The sequence below is a fragment of the Trematomus bernacchii genome, unplaced genomic scaffold (genome assembly GCF_902827165.1).
Source record: "Trematomus bernacchii unplaced genomic scaffold, fTreBer1.1, whole genome shotgun sequence".
NCBI lineage: Eukaryota > Metazoa > Chordata > Actinopteri > Perciformes > Nototheniidae > Trematomus > Trematomus bernacchii.
Window position 1 is genome coordinate 3370514 of NW_022988097.1, and position 21694 is coordinate 3392207.

Sequence of the window (21694 nt, forward strand, 5' to 3'; positions counted from 1 at the left end):
TTTATTAGTTAGCTATTATTATTATTTTAAGTATGGATGTGTTATTTTATTACATTTACAATAAATCTGAAATATATATATATTCTTCATTTTTATTGATTTATTGATTAGGAAGTTGTTTCACTGCTTACTAATATTGTGCAGGATGTCTTCTATTCACAGGTGGAGTTGATTTACAATAGTTTAATGTTAAATCATTCTACACCTGTCTTGGATGAGAGCAGGTTGTGCTGACTCATCTATTCAAACTATTTGTAATAATCTTGGCAAATTATTTTTAACGGACATTATGACCGTGGAGATTTAAAGCTCACCTATTATGCTATATTTGAACAATATATTATAGGGCCATATCTGTACAAAACAAGTGTTTAGCTCAAAATACCAAACAGATCACCCATTGTAGCATGCCTCATACCCCTATATTGCAGCCCTGTTACTAAAGTGCTGATTCTGGGTCAGTAGCTTAAAATGTAACCCGAGCTGCTGCTGGCCACGCCCCTTTCCGCATGCAAGCAGTGAGCTCTGTGAAGAGAAGGTTGACAACTCCAAATGCTACCGTGATTAAATGCCATATTATGTTCCAAACCACATCAAGGATTATTTCTGAAACAGTATGGAGATCAAATGCTTTTTCTCTTGCAGGAGTACCTTTTTTTATACGGCTTTTTTACACATACTCTCCAGTACAGCATTAGCTCTGAGTGTTAGCGATGCTTGCTAATGTAAACACAGACCGTATTAAAACACGTCACGCATTGTTTCTGATACAGCTACGTTTCTGATAGTGCCGTGGGCGTAAAGCCAGCCCACATTTTCAATATTAATATCGGCAGCAAATCTGGATCAGCTCCGTTGTACCCCCGTTTTTAGAGATGTGGGTAAGGAGGAAAAGAGAGAAGGTTTTGTTTTCTGACACTTTGTGAGTCTCCTTACACACCGGGGACACACATTTATGTATAAAGACATCAAAAAGTGCATTTTACATAATAGGTGACCTTTACATTTGCCGTATTTCTGCAGATTATTCCGGTCTAGTAAATTGCGGCTAATGAGAACTGATAAAAGTGTATGTGGACAAATGGCTTTGTTCCTCTTAATATCTCCCAAATCAATAATATTTGCTGAATATAAGTTAACTTTTAAGGGCTTTGAACATCAATTTTAAATGAGTGGACTCAACAAGACTCTACTAGCTATTAAGAACATAATGCTGAACCTTGCTGAAGTGCTTTGAGTTATGTTTGTTACACCTTTCTGCTGAACCTAAAGTAAAAGTGATTCAAACGTTACAACGGTCCACTGCGGACAAAGAAGCAGAGAAGTCCAATTTGAAATGGCTTGTTTTAAAAGACACTGTAGGCATTCTTAATTTCTCCTATATTCTTAATAAAAATAATGAATCATATTTGCATAACATTTTGCATTTTTATAAAGTTAAGTAACACCACATCAAGATTAGTTGACATAAGGCTGACATATAGTGGCAGAAATACACTTATATATCACTTGTAATAATATAACTTGTATATCTTTGTCTTTTTACTTTTTATTTTTATTTGGGAAGAAACCGGAGCACCCGGAGTAAACCCTGACGTCGGTACACGAAGCGGACAGGAGGATCCCTTTGAACGTCGGAAAAGGGAATTCACTTCACCTTTCCCTCGCTGAGGAATTTGGAGATCTTGTGGTCATCCTGCCTGTTGTCGTGTTGACGTCTTCCAGACAACCTCTGGTCTTTCACAGATATCAGGAGTCAAGAACCTTCGTCATCCATTTTCATATTCGTCTGAGTCTTCCTCGCTGGGGATGCTTCCCGAGTCTTCATTGTTGGTGACTGCAGTGTGGTCTTCTCTCCTGAAGCCAGTTGGGACCTCAATACCATGAAGAGGCTCCTCGGCACCAATATCTGGGCTGTCTGACTCATCAGCGGAGGAGTCTATTGGCTCAAACTCGACGCTGATAGTCTCAGATGGATTTGGTCCGGGACAGCCCGTGTCATTGCTGGAGCTCTCAGTGCTGGAGACTGCATCCCCTGAGTCAATGGACTCCTTGTCAGCTTCAGCTTCACTGTGAGGACGTTCTCTCACTTGACTTGGTTCAGCCACTGACATGTTGTTGCAGGGAGGTTCAGTGTGGTGCTGCTGAGGGGTGGAGTCATAACTGGACCTCTCAGTATTTACATTTTCAGCACCTAAATTCTTGGATGGCTCTCTTGGTAAACCAATCTTGCGAGGTGGTGGTGGAAGGCCAAATATTGGTGCTGTAAGTTGTCCATCATAAACGAAACAACTCGGGTGAAATCAAAAGCACTTAAAGCCCTGCTTGTCCTGCAAGCTGTGTCTGGAGTTTCAGGGTCCCTGAGAGGATTATCACCTGTATCAGCCAGGGTGCAGACAGCCATCAACTCAAAGGCATTCACTGCGTAAGAGTTTAAGTCTATTTCCTCCTCGAGGTTTACCATAGTGATGAAGGGGTGCCTAAGTGCTTGCTTAGGGGTGAATCTTGACCCAGCATCTGGATTGAGCAGCAAATGTATAATGTCTGAAAATGCCATCCTGTCGTGATACGCAACAACGTCTTCGTCATATGAGAAAACCTCTACTGCTCTCTTCAGGTTTTTATAAGGTTCAAAAATCGTGTCTGAAGGCTCAGGTATTTCCCCGGTTGCGGCGCTGTACTCTTCTGGCGTTTTCAGCCTCCATGTCGGACCATTTTTGCCCTGTATCCTGTTAAAATACTTTCTGGTGTACATCGCATTATTAAGGAGATGGTCTCCTGGCTGACCAACTAGATGGCAAAGAGCTTTGATTGTGTTGTAAGTTGAGCCTCCAGGGAAGAGCCAGTTTTGAAAATACATATCCCCTAGAACGCATCCTAGTCCCCACATGTCAACGGCTGCAGAAATGGGGAGGCCCAAGTTCACCTCTGGAGCTCTGAAAGGCACAGGCTGCATCAACATTCCTAATGTTGTCTCTGAGGCTGGCATGGCCAAACCGAAATCTATTAATTTAACCTTGAAGGGCTGATCCTGATGATCGACGAGCATGATGTTGTCTGATTTCAGGTCAGTGTGAATTATACCAATTCCCCTCAGGGCCTCAAAAGCTACAAGTAGCTGCTGAGCGACAGGGCGGATTTTGTTCAGGGAAAATGGCTTTCCTTTTCTCTCCTTTATAAGGTCCCAAAGGCTCCTATCTAGCATTTCAAAGGCAAGGAAGGAGTGGTCTTCAAACATGAATGTCTCTAGATTCTTCTTTTCTGAGTCAAGTTTCTTGATGGCTGTAAGCATGGTCAATTCTCTACTTAGATCTTCGTTGTCATTTAGGACCTTGATGGCCGTTGTCTCAGATGTGTTTAGATTTACACATTTGGCCACTGTCCCAAAACAGCCTTCTCCAACAGATGCAATCACCATGTAGCGTTCAGGCAGGCTGGAGACTATTTGGAAGTCTTGTTCCTGAAATGTTGCAGGCACCAGGTCATCATCTAATATTGTGACAGGCATTTTAATCTGCTTAAAACTTGTCCAAATATTTGTTTTACACAAACGTTCTGCAATGTGTTCAATATGTGGGTTAAATGTATAGTTTTTGACTTGTTCTGTACAGAGATTGCTATGCATTGAATATAATATGAAATGACCATAACATATGTGAGGGGTTGTGGGTTAAATCAGATAATAGGTCCTTTAAGGAAACATTTTGGGAACTATTGTCTTAACCGATAATGTCAACTTGAATTCAAATCTACATTGTCATACATTTGTCTACTTTTGGCCATTGTATTTTATTTCTTAATTATGTAACCTCATTTTACTTTTTTAAACTTTTTTGTTAGTAGCCTATTTGTCTCTCAATTTTTCCTTCTCATTAACTGGATATTAAGCTCTTTTTTTGTTTGTCCAAATAATGACACGAGAGACAGTGTTAAAAGCCATTTTGAGCCTCCTGTGTAGCCTAATCGTTATCCTCATCTTCCGTAATATTTTCAGACATGTTTTCAATACTCAGTTGTGTGCAGGAATAAGATACCCCAAATTATCGTTGCACGTGAACGTATACTCCTCAAGGCCGTCGTCTTCCTCCTCAGCACTGCCTCCGTCTGCCTCGGTCCTGAAAAGAAGAACTTCTTCCCTCTCGTCCTCGTGTTCTTCGATTTTTGAAGATGGGCTTTGTTCAGCTGGGGGCGCTTGCCCCTCCAAATATAAGATGATATAACTGAGTCTAATAGTCATCTTTATAGATTTAATATAGCCTACCAGGGACGGGAGACCACTGCGCCAGACGCTGTTTCGCCTGATTTAACAAAGAGTGAACGTTTTCTTTATAAAGTAACTTATGTTTTCTTGTGACTGTAATGCCGAAGTAAGTTATCGATCTTCCACCACCTTAACAGAAAGGGTGGTATATTCCAACGCAAGTGCCTCACTATTAACAGCCAAGCCAGTTCCCTCTTAAGCAAATTCAGCTCAAACCCTGAAAACCGATTGAATTAGGTGAGTACCGACAGCATGGCAAGCAAAGAAGTAGCTGGATTCAATATGAAAAGTAAGAGATCGTCTGCATAAAGGGACAAAGTGCCATCTCAGTACATCATCCAGCAGCTCCATTACTTTAAAGGGAAACAGACATAAAACCACTGGAATAACAATGTCACTTAATTGGGAGTATACCCTTAAAAGGAACGGAGAACAGTGCTGCTTCCCATTGTTGAATTACTTATGTGACTTAAAGTGCACAACATAAAAGGAACATAAAGTAGTCACTCAGAGAGTAAGCATAAAGTACACCACACACCCTTATTAAGATGTTAATATTTTTGCTGGATTTGAGTGGTGAAGGAATACTTACATGGCCACAGTCCGGCTAACAGTAAACTATCTGCAGCAGCAAGGGCAAACAGCCACAATTGTTTTGTCCGACGGGGAGGTCGTCAATGCATTTCCTCTCTTCAGCTTCGGAACTGAGCCACTTTTTTATCTCGGTTGGAAAGAGTGATGTGGAGCCGTGCAGGGTACAACAGGGATGGCTCCAGACCCCGTTTGTACAGCCCCCACTGTCACAGGTCGCTGGCTTGGGACTTCGGGGCCGTAGTCCCTGCTGGCCGCGTTAGTCGAGCTTCACGGACCAGGAGATTTAGTCTGATAGCGGTGCAGGCGAAGAATGACTGGACGTGGTCTCTGGTTACGCAGCTCGAGGGTTGTGGGCTCTGTCTCACTCCGCCGGTGTCGGGAGCGTTTCTTTTCCAAAGACTTCACTGAGTAGAGCGGAGAAGAACTCTGTAGGGCGCCCAGCTTCGGTAGGCAGACCGAGGAAGCATACGTTTTGACGCCTGCTCCGACCTTCCAGCTCATTGACTTTAGCAGTGAGCTTGGATTTGTTGTCCAGAAGGCTGGAGCAGACATCTTCCACCTCATTAACACGCTGGCTCAGGTCATCAGAAGCGAACTTGATAGATGCTAGACGTTAACCGTGATCCTCAACTGTGAACGGGACTTGGTCAAATTAAGTTTTGAATAGGCTAAAATAAGTTTTGAAATCTGCTGCAAACGCCTCCTGATGCTCGTCCAGTATCAAAGGGATGGCCTCAACTGTTAAAGGGGACCTATCATGCAAAATGCACTTTTGTACGTCTTTTATACATGAATATGTGTCCCCGGTGTTCCAGGGAACTCACCAAGTGTCAGAAAACACAACCCTCTCTATTTTCCTCCATACCCAAATCTCTAAAAAAGGGGCTGCAACGGATCTGATGCAGACTGATCCAGATTTGAACACTGTCCTGACGTCAGGACAGTGGCGCTACGGCTATTGCGCCAACTCCACCAATCAGGAGGAGACAGCCACGGCCATTGCCGTTCGAAAGCGCTGGAGACGCTGTAGTACATATGCCAGGCCTGTAGATGGTGCTGTTCTCACAGAATCAGCCCTTGCAAAAACAGAGCTAACATTTTTCAAATTGAGCGAAATGAGGCATGGCTAAAATGCATGATCTGTTTGGTATTTTGAAAAAAAAAAAAAGTATAAATATGCCTTATATAGGTATGGTCCTACACTATATTATTCAAATATAGCATGATAGGTCCACTTTAAGCTAGCTGCCGCTGCAGTCGTACTTTTTTCCCCGTGTACTGCTCTTTGAAGCCATTTTGAAGCGAATGTTAGTATATTAGCAAAGTCATTTATGAAGTGAAGCAATTTAGTTGTACAATTGAGGGGTTATGGGTGAATATATGAAAAGTAAGCAGGAGCGCCAGCACGTTACTTCTACTCCATACCGTCCCAAACCGGAAGTGTCGAAGAAATACCTTTTAAAATAATTATTTTTGTGTTCATGCTGCAGTTCACAGTTTGGACAGCGGAGGGAAACAACGTGCCCTGCAGCGTGCGAGCTACCCGGAAACAGAAAAAGACGAAGAAGGTGGATGTGGCGTAGTTGTGTTTACACTGTTAACACTCAGAGCATCCTTGGTTGAGTGATAGAGATAATAAAGCGGCAATAGAAGTATTTCTGTTTCACATTTACTGCAGAATTTGGGAGTAGCTGCTGTATTTCCATGGGGAGTCACGGGGGTGTGGGGAACGAGCCCGATACCATTGACTACTCTGTGCACGAAGCCTGGAATGAGGCCACCAATGTTTACCTGCTGGTGATCCTGGTCAGCTTCGGCCTGCTCATGTACGCCAGAAAGTAAGACAGTCTGCACCTGCTTTCAACTATTCCCTGTGTCGCTTGGTTTATAATATGTAGACGAACACTTCATTTGTATAGTTCAGTCAGACTGTTGTCCCTTCGGTTCTTATCTAAAATATTACATTTCAGGCCAGACTCGATTGAACATGTTCGTATTTTGATGTTTTCTTTTTTGCATGAACAGATAAATGGATTTTCTGGCATTGATTTAGCAGTATACGTATATATTTGTGTCATTTGGTTAATTCGGCATGCATAAAACCCTCCAAACTTGATGCATTATAATTTGAAGTCGATTTTTATCAGTGATTAGTTTAACATTAGATTAGTACTGTCAGAAATAAATGGTGATATTATGTGTAAGTCAGAGCAGTCTCCCTTCACGTCTTAAAGGTCCCATGTCATGGCCATTTCTACTGATCATAATTCCATTGTTGAGGTATACTAAAATAGATTTATATTGTGCAATTTTCCAAACTCGCATTGGTTTCTCATACAGCATCTCTGTATAGTATGTGTGTTCACTCACTGTCCTAAACGGCTTGTTGGAGCTACTGCCCCCCCTGTGAGCCCAGTGGCCGTCTGCGAGACAGCGAGACACAGCGAAACCCAGCCCAAAACACACACCCGCAGCCTGGCTGGGAGTTTGTGTGTGTGCTCAGGCTGAGTTCCGCGGTGTCTCGCTGTCTCGCCGACCCCACACCAGTGAGCCAGCTCACACTGTCCGCTCCTCACAGCAGCGAGCCTCGCAACGTCCTGCCGAGTGTGTGTGTGTGAGGAAGTCCACGGCAACGTCCTGCCGAGTGTGTGTGTGTGTGTGATAGGGATGCATATCGTTGACTTTTTTACGATACCGATACCGATACTCAACCGATACATATCGTGATACTTTCATGTTGCATAAGGGAAACATTTTATCATCCCGCAATTACTCCCATGAAGCGCTTTATTATATAGTTAACATGTCAAATGAATATTAAATTCAATTGTGGGACTTGGACCTTTCAGTACTGAACAAACAATGAAAAACACGTTATCTATGAAAAAAACTGATTCTGCAATATCATTTATAACAACCATCAGGCGGGAATAGTACATCTTGTCAATGGAAAAATAAAATAGCACCAGTATAATCAATATTCAACCTGAGATTCGACTGACCAGAGAACACATAAAGGATCATGAGATCTCGGCATTGCACATAAAACAAATAGCATCCTTAAAATCAACATTTGCCTGATGAAAGAAAACAAATCTCATCACAGTTCAGTTTTGTGCATTCATCTTCAAGAAGATGAGCATATCTGCTCTCTCTGGATCCAAACGGGCCCTTTCACAGCGTAGGATATCACCTGCTAAACTGAACACTCTCTCGCTTTGCACGCTGCTTCCCTGAACACAAAGGTACTTGGTAGCCATACGAGACAGCATTGGTTGGAGATTGGATGTGTTGCCACCTTTCCCAGAAATAAACTTCTTGCAGTGGTTACAGACCCCACCATTCAGACTGGCAGTGGTTACAGACCCCACCATTCAGACTGGCAGTGGTTACAGACCCCACCATTCAGACTGGCAGTGGTTACAGACCCCACCATTCAGACTGGCAGTGGTTACAGACCCCACCATTCAGACTGGCAGTGGTTACAGACCCCACCATTCAGACTGGCAGTCATATGCAGCCACACTTTAGATTTTCAAAAGTGACTTGGTTGCGGAGTTTCACTGCGAAATTGACATCGTAATTCCGACGGTTTGGGCACAAGTTTAAGGATATTATGCCTCACTTTTATAAAAAAAAAAAAAAAAAGTATTGAAAACCGGATCTGATTTCGGTACGGTATACCGTAGCCACCAGTAACCGGTATTTCGGTAATACCGGGAACCGGTATGCACCCCTAGTGTGTGAGGAAGTCCACGGATTGGTCCAAACGTAACGGCTCTGCGGTTACGTTACGTTACGTCACTATACCCGAAATACGTCACTATACCCAAGAAGTAAACAATGGAAAAAGAGAAATCTCCAACGAGGCGTTCTGGGGCAGCATAGACAGGTCTTTTCTGTGTTAGAGTTTTACTCGCTACAGGGTGTACTTTGAGGGTTTACATGCAGAAAAAGCTACATAACACACAAGGGGATGGGTAATAACCAGAAAAGCATGACATGGGACCTTTAAATTAAAATGTTAAAATGTACACCAGACTCCATTGAGCATTAGAAAATAAATGGTTTGATTATAAGTCACAGAGTGCTCCGTTTGCATCTTATATCTCAAAATATTAAAATGTACACCGTTGACCGTTTTGGTAATTTAATGTAATTCCTTGGTAACATTTAAATAAACTTGCATTATGTGACATAGCTTAGTAGCCTACTGCAAATATTTACTGCTGTCTTCTGGTGAATTCGGCTTTCATATAATTTTCCAAACATAATGTTTTTTAATTCAATTTCAACTTCTGTCAGAAAAGAAATAATGTTAATCTGGATAAGCATTATGCATTCTCATGCTTTCTCACTGACACTCAGAAACAAGAGGAAGATCATGCGTATCTTCGCCCTGCCTCCCACCGTTGGCAGCAGCCCGGAGCCAAACTTCTACGACAGCCTGCAGAAGGTCCGCCTGCGGCAGCAACTGGAGATGTACTCTCTGGGTAAGCATCAGGGTAGATCTGCAGGACAAAATCCATAACAGATAAGGATTTCAACCCATTTGTTATCGGTTCATGTGTCAATGCGGTCCTGTTAACACCCTATTACTGACTTTTCTGAGGTTTAATTGGATCATGTTGACATTTTGGTTTATCTGGAGGTTCATTTAAATGTTTTCTGTCTTGTCTTTTAGCTAGAAAATTCGATCAGCAGCAAGGCCAGACGGACAGTGTGCAGCTCTCCATGGAATGATATCAGGAAGAGACTCATCGCTTTCTGTCAGAGTAAACACTCCTGCGTCTGAGAGCCCTCGGGGGCATTAATAGGAAAGGATTTCGATGACTGACATGATCAGAGATGGCAGAAAAGCGGCTGCTACTGCCATTCTGATGGCTTCTGGTTTTCTCCTTGTCCTCAAGTGTCTTCGTTCCCCTTCTGTTGTCTCCTTTTCATGTGTTAGGCATTGAGAAGGCACATCTGGGTTTATGAAGAAGCAGCAGAGACTCTAACCTTGATTGAGGAATGATGAACCTGTAACTGAAGCAGATTTAATAAAGATACTTTCTGTATCGCATGAGATTTATAAAAAAAAATAAGGTTTCTTTTGCACATTAGAGATTATTTTAAACTAACATAGGTTGTAGTTGGTTTCCATTGTTTTTTGTTACTTTTATTAAATGTTTTGTATCAACTGAATAGTAAAGTAAACATTTTAAAATGTGAAAATAAAATGGCACACAAAATAAAAGCAGCTGAGTCAGCAAATGCTTTGATTAACACACTTGAGTTCACATTAAAGGAAAATGTGTTCTCTTATCATGATTATTTTTACTATGTAAGATTTTGGTTTAAAGTTAAAGGGTTATTCCTGTAGTAAGTAATGAAGCTTTTTGTGCATGTAAATGGTCTGCAAAGGCAAACATCCCTGTGTTCCCTCCAGAGGGAGTTTCTCTACCACAAGCCCCCCCCATCCCCGCCTGAAACACCTCCATTCGACTCCCTTTTTTACTTCCTTAACATAGTGACATCGCTATGAAACACTCACACACGCTTCTTTTGGCTAGCGCTCCAACAAATTGTACGTGATAGGCTTAGGGGCGGGGCATCTCTAACCGGTTGACCACAACAGAACCAGCCAGCTAACCAATCAGAGCAGACTGGACTCTGGTTTCAGGCAGAGGGTGAAAAGAGGTGCTGCAGCACAGGCAGTATGAGAACAATAAAGAGCTTTTTGAACATTAAAGCATGGAAACATGTCACAGTAGTGGCACTAAATACAAAGATGAACCTGAAAATGAGCATACTGTGTCCTCTTTAAGTACAGTGTCTCATGGCTCTACACTCAGTTAATTAATCACAACCATATCTGTGGATAATCTTGAATGACCAGATCATTATTTCTGGAAGGAGACATTGCGTTTTTCAAACAAAGTCTGCACTTTTGGCACCACAAGCAGATTTCCATCTAGTTCCATTATATTCAAGAAAGCATAGTGAAGCTCTCCAATTCCAATCAAGAAGGTTTTATTTAGACTGAAACATCTAGTAAGCTGCTGAGTCAGGAACACAAACAGGATTTGAAGCGTAATACAATGACCCTGGTGATGAAGTAAACAGGCATTTTCAACAGACCAGAAAAAGCGTCAAAAGAACTAAGAATGCTCTCTTATTTAAGTAAATTATTTTCCGTTTGGTTCTACATATTCAAACTAAACTTTTTGTTAGTTATGAATGAAAAATTCAGTATTTACAAATTAAGGCTTACACACAATCATTAACAGCTCATAGCTCAAACAGCGTTAACATGGCCGTTTTTGTATGCATCTCTATATATCATAGGATTACTAAAGCTTGGCACCCGCATTTTAAGAAGGAAAATATACAGAATGCTCCAGGCATGAAATAAAGTGTACAAAGCTAGTTCCCTTGTGCCTTGAGAAAACCATCAGAGCAATATACAAAATAACACGTCTTCAAATATAAAAAAATGCAACTATATACAAAAATTAGGCAGCAAGTTGCGAAATAAAATAAGAGTTCATTCCCGCGGTACAGCAAGAGGATTCTTCATAAAGTTCAAGCAGCAGGAGCAGGCGAGATGCTCTTTAAGATGCGATGTGCTTTATTAGAGGACACAGCGTCAGTGCCGGCAGACGTCCAGGTCGTCCACATAGAGAGAGCGGGCGTAGTCTGACAGCCAGTCTCTGAGGAACAGCTCCTCCGCCTGCGCCTGCAGCGTCTCCTGACCCTCCTTCACCTCGGAGCCCGTCTGGTTAACCACCAGGCCGACCCCCGCCGTCTGCGTGAAGTAGTCCTCCGACCAGTTAGAGGTGCCTGGGGACACAAACAGACACGTCAGTAAGCATGGCGGTCACAGGAACTACTAACACTTATTTGTTCCCAGCTTGGGTTCTGTAAAATAAATAAAATCATATTTAAAAGTATAATTTTTTGGGAGAGAAGCATTGAAAACAGGTTAAAATGAACCTACAATACTGGAAATACTTCAAAAATAAAAGTTAAATGACTTGGTATGAGTTAGGGTTTTTCTTTCTGAACCAAGGTTATAATAGTTTTTCATTTTAAATGACAGTTTTATACTTTTGTAATTTCTGTTTGTTTTAGTTTAGTTAAAATGTTCTAAGAAGGATTTCATTTTTATTCAACTAGTGTATGTTGTTTACTGTCTGTATCAGCATTCATTTTTATATTTCTAACTTTTAAGTTGAGTTTAAGACATTTTTTTTCACTGCTTGATTCCGTTTGCAACAATAACCCTGCTCTGATCCAAGCATCATGTTTTAGAAGCAAATTATATATTTATTTGAATGAAATATTGTCTGTGAAATAAGTTATTATTTTCATACAATTAAGGTGGAGTAGAAGTATAAAGTAACATTAAGTGAAACCACCTTAAACATCTTAAAACTACAGAAAAAAGAAAGAATTCACAGCATCTCCTATATACTATGCCATATTTCTCCTGTGAGCTTGACACAGTTGCTATCATTGTTTTAAGGGTGAGAGTACTAGTAAAAACACAGTAAGTGTTAACATCGTACCTATGTACACCACTCTGTCAGTAACCATGTACTTGGCGTGATTGACTCGTGCGAAGGGGATCTTCATCTGCTTCGCTGTAGAAGGCACTGTGAAGATTTTCTGCACGGAAACCAAACAGCAGAAGTTTAACATCACGTTCTGTTAAGGGCTGCGTCATTATGTAGGACAACTCAACTCACCACGTCAACGTTGCATTTGAGTGGGGGCCTGTTGAGCAGCAGCAGGGACTGCAGGAAGGGGAACATGGCGGAGGGGGAGTGCTTCCAGCAGCTGACCAGCAGGCGGACCTGCACGCCTCTGGTGCACGCCGCCGAGCGCAGCGCCGAGTCGATGGCCGGCCAATACCTGAGAGAGGGAGGACAACACACACTTTGATAAACACTGTCGATATCAAACAGTCTGTGGTGCTAGTGGGCTACACCCAAGGAGAGGAAATGGTCTCATTGTACCTGTATAATGACAATAAAGGATTCTATTCTATTCTATAATGCCTTTGAACTAGAAGGCATTATTTTTTTATTCAACCTTTATTTAACCAGATAAAAAGCATTGAGATAAAATCTCATTTACAATGCTGACCTGGCCAAGAAGGCAGCAACGTTACACATGTTTACACATAACACAGACATATAAAATACAGAGAACACAACTAAGTAAATAAAAAAAAACAAAAAGCAGTCACTACTACTAAATCAGCAGCTGAACATCATTTTACTCCCAGTAGCTGCTTCGTCAGCCAATCAGGGTCCAGTGTTGTGACTGTTGATTCATTAAATACTCTTAACTAATCTATTTACGAAGTTTCATGTATTGCATTCTTTGTTACTGTCATACCTGAATCTTTAATTAAGTAACTCAACATATAGAGTGGTGCAGTGATGTCTTTTTTAAAGGACGAACAGGAAGTTAGCATCGCAGGGGCTTCTTCGGCAAGAAGTCAATGGGAATTTTCCATTGGATTTTAGTTCATAGCAAAAAGAAATACTGTAAATCTGTGGCTAACACCACTTTTATAGAAGTTGAAGCCTAAATGCTAATGCTAGAAGTCAAAAGCTAACGTTAGGCTAAAAACAAACTACACAACAACACCACTAAGCTAAAGGCGGATAATGATTGGCCTGATGACGTTTAGTTGTCTCATTTAGCCACTTATTAGCAACCGTTTTTATGACACACAAAGACTTTGGACATTGACAGTGGAGTATTTACTAACTTATTTTATGTTATAGAACAAAACGTGAAACTTGATTAGGTGTCCACAAGTGTTAAAATGCTAACTCATTTTTGGGTTTTAGGACTCATTCCTGCACCAATTATTGAGATGGAGATTTACTAGATCTAGGAATCTATTGGTGTCCTGTCTGGGAATGTTGAGTTGAGGGTAACGTCACCTGAGTGGCTCTGAGAACTGGGACAGAGGAAGGTAGTCCATGACGGAGATGTGAATGAATGTGTGGGCATCGTCGATGACGGACAGGATGGTGGAGAGATCGTCTGAGCGGCCGCGCGCTGAGATCTGCGGGGGGGCGCTCTGCAGTAAACAGATAGAACAGAGCAGGTGAGAATCATTGGAGCAACCAGCGAGAGGACGGTCACTACTGGGGAAACAAAGACCCTTGTAACAAGTTTCACTGAATAAAGTCTGTGTATAACTGACTGCTGCTTATATTTACTCCGGCCTGTTTATTCGATAACTTAAGATCCGGATTGACAATATGTTTTGTTTCAATGTTATTATATAGTTCAAAATGATTCAAAAACTGAAAAAAAATTGTATTTATTTCCCATTCTGACAAATGGATGCTTAAAAAGGGGATACCACGACATACAGGCGAACAAAAAAAAAGCACCTTAACTTTGATTAAAATTACAGATTTGATTGGGTTTGAAAATTGTCGTCAACACGTTAGAATAAAACTCATCAAAAATGAAATGGGACATTAATTTGGGTATACAGTATTTTGCTCTATAAAAAACATATTAATCCTTGTAAATTAAACTAAAACCCAAAAGTATGATTTCAGTTTTTTCCCTCTCTTCAGGAGGCCTCTGAACTTACAGACAGGTAGACCTGAGCTGGCACGCCATTGAACATGAGGTGCAGGGGGTTCTGGGAGCTGGACAGGGCGGAGAAACGAGCGGGCCAGTAGGGCGGCAGGGAGCCGTTGTTCAACCCTCCGATGCTCCGGTACACCCCGAAGATCCTGAAGGCGTCCTGAGCCAGGCAGCTGCAGTCCTCCACCCACAGCCCCACCTCCTTCACCTGCCCAACAGGAAACAGTCACTCTGTCACTCACATACTACTGCTGTGGATGAACCTCAAACAAACACTAACATGTAGAATGAACAATAGTGTTGATAATCCAGATTATTTTACCAGCAACTACACTACTGTGATTTACCTGACTCAGAGAGCGCCAGTCCATGTTGGCGCTGCCCAGGTAGAAATGCTTCTGATCCACCACCAGCAGCTTGGTGTGGACGATGCCCCCGGTCACAGCCTTCAGGTCCACCTCTCTCACTTCTGCACCTGAACACAAAACAAACCATACACATGATCACTAATCCCTGCAGAAAAAAACGAATTATTCCTTTTAATTATTCTTTTTTTAACAACATGTTTGATGAGTTTTAAACCAGAAATCCAGTATAATATTTATTTATTAATGTTTTAATTTAATTGTATATTTTATTCGATCTTAATTAATATCTTATTTTAATATAAATGCATTTATTTTTGTATCTTTTCACTGCACCTTCTTACTCTCACTTCTTATGTTCATTTGAATAGTTTAATTCCATTTTATTTGATCTTCTATTTGACATTTTACTCTGATTCTGAATTAGATAAAGAAATAGTGTACATGTATACATTTTGCAAACAAAATGAAAGTGATTTAAAATAAATAGAATGATCCCCCATTACACAAATGGTGAAATCATTATATTAAAAAATGACAAAGTTATGACAAAGAACTGATGTGTCCTGTCCAGCTGTGGTTCATGGTGCAACACAATGATCTCCATGTTGTTGGGGGTGATGTACCTGTAGCAGCTAACTCTGCCGTATCCTTAGTGGAGGTCTGTGGGGCGTTGACGGCCACCTGAAGCTTCACACCTTTGGATTCAAGTTGTTTCAGTTTCTCAAACACCATTCTCCCCTGCAAAATATGTGGAAATGATGTTACACACATTAGAGGGTGAAATAAATACAGCAACATTCATTAGGGGCGTGGCGCTGAACCCACCTGAGAGTCAGTGGCGTCTGGGTCCTCGCTGCCTCGCAGGCTGAAGTAGAACGCAGCGATATCGACCGAGCTGTTAGCTTTGTCCAGCAGGTGCAGCCAGCTGTCTGCGATGCTCCGCCTGGACGGGGGGGAGTACGGGTAGAGACCCTCAGGGATGCTCTCAACCAGCCGCACCCTGAACACGGGGGAAAGAAATTGTCTTAAGCTAGTAGAGATGCTAAACTTTAAAGTTTGACAGGTTTATAATGATTTAGCTATGGCCCAAAGGTCAGCTTCCAAACAGCAAAATGGACAGTCATTGTGTACGGAAGCCCTGAGAGGCCAGTAGGAAAAACGTTATTGTGGTGATCCATTTTTTACTTGTGATCTAAATGGATTCCTCTGCTGTGTTTATGTCTGAATAACAGATTGATAAAAAACATGTTTGACAATAAAAACAAGTAGCATAAAAGAAGTTGGTCTACACCGAAATAATCTACAACTATTTTGACTATTGATTAATTTCCAAAGTAATGTTTTTGGGCAAAATTGACCCAAAAGGCTTTCTTAAATATGTAAACGTTTATGCTTTGTTTAATATCATTAAAGTATATATATTTCATTAGCTGCAGCCCTACTTTGAAACAAGTATGTGAACAATTTATTAAAAAAAAAGGATGATTTTTCGAATTTACTCTTTTGTCAGGTGATTTTTTTTGTTTTGTTTGTTAGCCTCCTTAATATGTTGCTGCTGTTATACTCTTTCAACTGTTCCTAAGTACTAAACAATTGAGATCATATTTGAAAAAATAAAATGGGTCTCCAAAATCTTTTCTCTCTCACTTGCCTCTCAAGGCTTCCGTAGAGTGGTGCATACATACGCAGATATCTTGGTAAATAAAAGGGGAACAATCACAAAGATTTCTCTTTTGGGATAAGTGTGTCTTGAGGTTTCAAAAGGATACATTTTACAAATTCAACACTACTTTTGTCAAAGTGGGTGGCTCATTTTCGGTGATAGACGAACAATTAGCCTGATTGTGTCTTACCGACAGTCAGTGCTGCAGGACTCTGGAACCAGCAAGCCCTCCATCCAGTGTAGCTCCATCTGAGCCGTGAGCTGGGCCACGGACAAGGGGAGCCCGTAGTGCCACACATGCTGACCCAGCCCCCCGACAAGCAGCAAGAGGGTGGGCAGGAAGCAGAAGAGGGCAAAACTGCAGCGTCCTGAGCTCTACAAAACAAGACGGGCAACATTGTGAATGTTACGTGCAAAGTTATGATCACAGCTTTTGTCACGAGACTGGAAAACAGCTGAGGGCTGCGTTGCATACCACAGCTGTTACTGCAGGGTGCGGTGAAATTCCGTTTTGTGTGACTAAGACCACCGAGACAACAGTGTGACTGATGCGAGAGGAATCTTTTCTACCCACCTTAGTCGACTTGGTAGATGCCGCAGGTTTCTCTGGTGCTGCAGGAGAGGTCGCTTCATCAACGTTGAAGCTTTTCTCTGTATGACCTAAAAACTCAGACTTGGTTATAAGAGGTTCATAATGTTCCTTCATTTCCACTTCATCATCATGGTCCTCTGACTTTTCCTCTGCTAAATCATCCTCACATTCAGCTTCTGATGAAGATTTACTGTCCTTGAATTCGAGCGGGTTCTTCAGTTGTATTTCCCACGGCGGTTGTTCGTCCATGATCGCCGCCACATCGCTGACCTTGGTTGTGTGAAGTTCGTCTTCAGACTGCTTGGTGTCTCCATAGGCAGTGAGGGTGATCCAGCTTTCAACCGCTACGTCATACTTTTCTTTAGTGTCTCCCAAAGGCTTTTGTCCAATGGGGCCCTGGTCTGGCAGCTGAGAATCGGGGGCATCTAGTACGTTATCGGCTCCTTTTTCAAGCGTTTGGCTCTGGTCTTCCTCTGGTAGATGTTGCTCCGAGCCTTGCTGCAGTCTGAGGGCAGGCCTGGGGCTCACAATCATGGAAGAGTATTGCCCAGACTCATAGAGACTCTTGGGAGTGGTAATAACAGGACTATGGGCAAATGTGGTGGAAGGTTCCGCTTCAAAGCTGATCTTGGGGGTCTGCACTGACGGTAAAGGGAGCGCTTTTTCTCTGATTTCGGTTAGCTTGGACTTCAAGGCCTCTGCGCCCCCGCTCCCAGATTTCTCCAGAGGCTGAGCTACGTGGACAGGGGGATCTTTTTTGGGAAGATGCAGCTCCGGGGTTGGGATTGCGCCGCTGGGTCGTTTTTGGAAAGTGGGGATCCGGGAGACGAGTTTCCCACCTTTTCGGTTCATGTCTTCTCTCTCTTCAAGCTCTCCACTTGCCTTGTCCTCAGCCCCAATACGATCTAGCACGACGCTACAATACTTCAATTCCTGTGGAAGACATCACTAAATTAGAAAAAACATCATGTGTGCAGCTAATTTGAAAAACTAACATCTACAACACCTCTTACACACAAGTGAAATGACTTTAAACCCATTTCGACACCCTAAGTAGCACTGAACATTCGAAACGGCTTTCTAAAAGCTAGCAGCTAAACAGTCATTTGCAAACTCCTTGTTATTGTTCAACAACAATACCATAACACTGTGTTACCTGCAGAGGCTCCGAAGCACTGTGATAGCCACTCCTATTCAAATGAGCTCTCCTGTCTGATGCACCACAGACTGTTTATCATTTCTACATATTTGTTTATGAATGACACATGGGTATCACCATGGCTACAACATATTTGAACTTTACATTCTGATGAACATTCAATTTGCTTTGAGTTTAATTCAATCATTTGTATACACTAATATCCAATGGCAACGTCCTTCCAAAGTAGATTCCAAAGTGATTGAAATTAGTTTTAGGGAATTAGGAAAATGTACACATATGTGTAGAAAAAACAAGAAAATAAAGGTTATTTAGTTCCTAAGAGGAAAATAAGAAGCATTTTAAAAATAACATACATATGAACTAGGGTTGGGCTATCAATAAAAAAGAATTAAAAAAAAAAGAATCATAACTTTAACAGGATACATTTCTGTAGCTGCTGCTTTCATTTTACAACTTTTGTAGTCCTTACATTAAATAATAATACTAATGCCTTTTAATTATATATTTTTGATTTCAGTCCCTTCCTCTCCAATGTTTGTATTTTGTACTTGTTTTTTTCTGGAATGCCACAGAAGACATTTTTACATGTCACGTTGTGAAACCCCAGGTGTAAATGATTAATGGTGGATTCCATTGAGTTCATGCTGGCTCGGTGTCACAGCTTAGAGCTGAGCCATTGTTAGTGTTATCAGTAACACCTGTGCTTTCCCTACTATGGCAACATGTCTGCAGATAAAGACCAACTCTTCTAGCCCAACGACGTATACAGGATTTGAGGCAAATATCAAAATATGCCAATAGTCATTCTTTTTTTTATTATCCTTCAGATTAGATTTTTATACGATCACCAAATGGGACATTTTTTTCAACTACTGAAAGAGCAATCAATGCAATTTAAACATTGGTTTTAGGTTACCTCAAACTAATTTTTGCTTTTATAAGTGTACTGAATAATCTGCCTGCCTGTTCACTGATACAGATATATCTGTAGTGCGTTAATATCATATATGTAATTTTAGCTCTTTATGATAACTACTCCTGAAAGTGTCTTTATAAAAATATACACTTAAAGCCTGACTGTTTTAATGACAGGCCGTGATTGTAAGAAACAGCATATTTGTTGGCATACAAGCAAAACATCTGGGTTTCTACACATTTTGGCAAATGGACATCCATTAATATTCTATGACTTTCTCATTACTTTAGCTACATTTTTAATGATAAATCAATCTGTGAAGTTATGATAAATATAGTGGTAGGTATAAATAAGTGTTTAAAAAATATATAATTTAAAACAGCTAGCAGTCAGACATTGACAATGTAACCAATATTTATACTTAAAGGAAAATATCGTGACGTACATATACTGTATTCCTGTTAAAATTTAAATTTAAAAAATGGCTGCAAAAGTGTAATTGTTTTTAAGTGTTATTCCAAACTGGAAATAACTCATTTCAAACTGAAATAAATTCAAATTTCAGGGATTCTTTAAATGTAAATGTATACAAAAATTAAGACAATAAACCCCAAAATAATTAACTGTACAAAATCATCTAGTCCATGTTTATCCATTGAGTATTTATTTCTTTGCCTTCTTTGTATTGTTTTGAAGGCTGACTTTGTATGTAGACGTTTTATCTACATTTTATTGGTGCTTAATATATATTTACCTTTTTGTTGACATATTAGTCATGTCTATATGGGTTCCCAAATAGCAAACACATAGGCTACATATATAAATGAACTTTGCTGCTGTACCGACGGCTAAATGAGATTAGGACACTTCCCCACTAGCCTGCCAATATATCCTGTTGAAGATTACATGCAGCTGCACACACTAGCTTTTCCGGCCTTTAGAAAACATCTAACAGCGAGAGGCGCGTTTGTTTGGGTTTTTTTGTGAGGTGAATTATAGACTACCGTTAGATGGGCTTCCTCAGCAGTTTCCTCCTCCAGCTCTGCAGGGGTACTTTGAAGTGTCTCCTCCATCCTTATGATCTGGACAGACTCAGAGTCTGACTCATCTGACTCCTGATGGGACAAGAAGACACATTACATTCACAGTAAACAAAAAGGAAGCAATGTTATAAAGCATATACACAATGGACAGAGGTGGAAGACGTTTTCATATCTTGTACTCGAGTAAAAGTAGAAGTACCAGAGTGTAGGAATACTCTGTTAAATGTAAAAGTCCTGCATTCAAAATGTTACTGAAGTAAAAGTTCAAAAGTATTAGCATCAAAATATACTTAAAGTACTCATTAAGCAGATTGGCCCATTTTCTCATAATATTATTTATATGTTTGATTATAATTATTGATCATTAAAGTGTTATCAAAGCTGGTAAAGGTGCAGCTAGTTTTAATGACTTTGTATACTGCAGGGTAGCTTGTGAATTTACTCCAGGTGGAACCAATTACATTTAATGTCTGATGTGTTGGTTATATATTTCACATCATTAACCCAAATCTGCAAAGTAACTTAAGTAAACGATTAACCTTCAAATTGTAGTGGGATAGAAGTACAAAGTATTATAATAATTACAGTACTAGTATCTTCAAAATGTACTTAAGTAGTGTACTTGAAAAGTAAAGTTACTTTACAGCACAGACAATGGAAAATGTAAAGAAATATGAAGCTGTTGTTTATCAATATTCAAGAGTAAGAAAGTAATATAAGGACCAACATTTCGTCATTTTCTTTAAATAAAACCACCGTCATCAGCATAGAGAAAACAACTCACCATGATGCAGTGATTTAAAGCAGGGCGCAGTGGTTCACACTCACGGTGCAGTTATTAGCTCCCGACAGTAATGCTAACCGGCTAAGCAAACATTACATACGTTAAAGTGTTAGAAGCAGTAAATGTACGTCACTTTAAGGTAGTCTTCTGTCTATATTCTCCTTCCTGTACTGTTTCTCTCGGGTTAGCTAACGCTGCAGCTGCAGTTGACGTTAGCGAGGAGCTACGTGGCTGAAGTGTTCAACAGCAGCAGCAGCAGCAGCAGCGGAGGAAGAAGAGGAGGCGGAAAAGCTGAGTAATAAAAAATACCCACCTCGTACGTAGTGCTCCCGTGCGGGCGGGCCGACTTTCTCCGAGTTACCGGGGCTGTGTCCTGGGACTCTTCCTCACTCTCCTCTTCCTCACTCACCTTAGTGGGGGCGAGGGATTTCCGTGCCCGCAGCACCATTGGCATCTTTGTTAATAATACAACACCTTCGTGACACGGGATTAACGGTAATGCGTCTGTTGAGAGCCCACTTTAGTAAATATAGAGGTATTGTAAATAAAAGTTGCATGGGACACCTTATAGTGCTAAATAAACATATTTATCAGTCACTTATAATCACTCTTACCGTTTAATGAGATATTAATGCCCCGTGCTTCTTGAGATAAGTAGTACACAACAACTTAAAGAAACCGCGATTTCCTGTCACTGCTGAT

The 21694-nt window shown here is 40.9% G+C and overlaps 3 protein-coding genes across 7 annotated transcripts; 1 reads left to right on the forward strand and 2 right to left on the reverse strand.

Moving 5' to 3' along the window:
- Positions 1-1769: 1769 nt before the first annotated feature.
- Positions 1770-3508, reverse strand: LOC117474985 (homeodomain-interacting protein kinase 2-like). The gene is made up of 2 exons (XM_034121032.1): positions 2377-3508; positions 1770-2263 (listed from the first exon to the last, which is right to left on the reverse strand). Exons 1-2 carry the CDS (start codon positions 3506-3508, stop codon positions 1770-1772), a joined length of 1626 nt encoding a protein of 541 aa, XP_033976923.1.
- Positions 3509-6368: 2860 nt separating this feature from the next.
- Positions 6369-10094, forward strand: smim19 (small integral membrane protein 19). Its single transcript, XM_034121191.1, has 3 exons — positions 6369-6693; positions 9224-9348; positions 9540-10094. Exons 1-3 carry the CDS (start codon positions 6560-6562, stop codon positions 9596-9598), a joined length of 318 nt encoding a protein of 105 aa, XP_033977082.1. The 5' UTR covers positions 6369-6559; the 3' UTR covers positions 9599-10094.
- Positions 10095-10853: 759 nt separating this feature from the next.
- On the reverse strand, positions 10854-21692 carry pld7 (phospholipase D family, member 7). 5 transcript variants are annotated; one of them, XM_034121188.1, is made up of 14 exons: positions 21607-21692; positions 21306-21496; positions 20170-20280; positions 17255-18020; positions 17070-17155; positions 16686-16870; positions 15658-15832; positions 15456-15570; positions 14812-14939; positions 14469-14672; positions 13801-13940; positions 12589-12754; positions 12409-12508; positions 10854-11680 (listed from the first exon to the last, which is right to left on the reverse strand). In XM_034121188.1, the coding sequence occupies exons 2-14, from the start codon at positions 21444-21446 to the stop codon at positions 11487-11489; spliced, it is 2511 nt and encodes an 836-aa protein (XP_033977079.1). In that variant the 5' UTR covers positions 21447-21496; positions 21607-21692; the 3' UTR covers positions 10854-11486. The 5 variants fall into 5 exon arrangements, with proteins under 5 accessions (XP_033977079.1, XP_033977076.1, XP_033977078.1 ...); XM_034121185.1 differs by having other exon boundaries at positions 17070-18020; XM_034121187.1 differs by having other exon boundaries at positions 17070-18020; positions 21306-21466; positions 21607-21675.
- Positions 21693-21694: the final 2 nt, after the last annotated feature.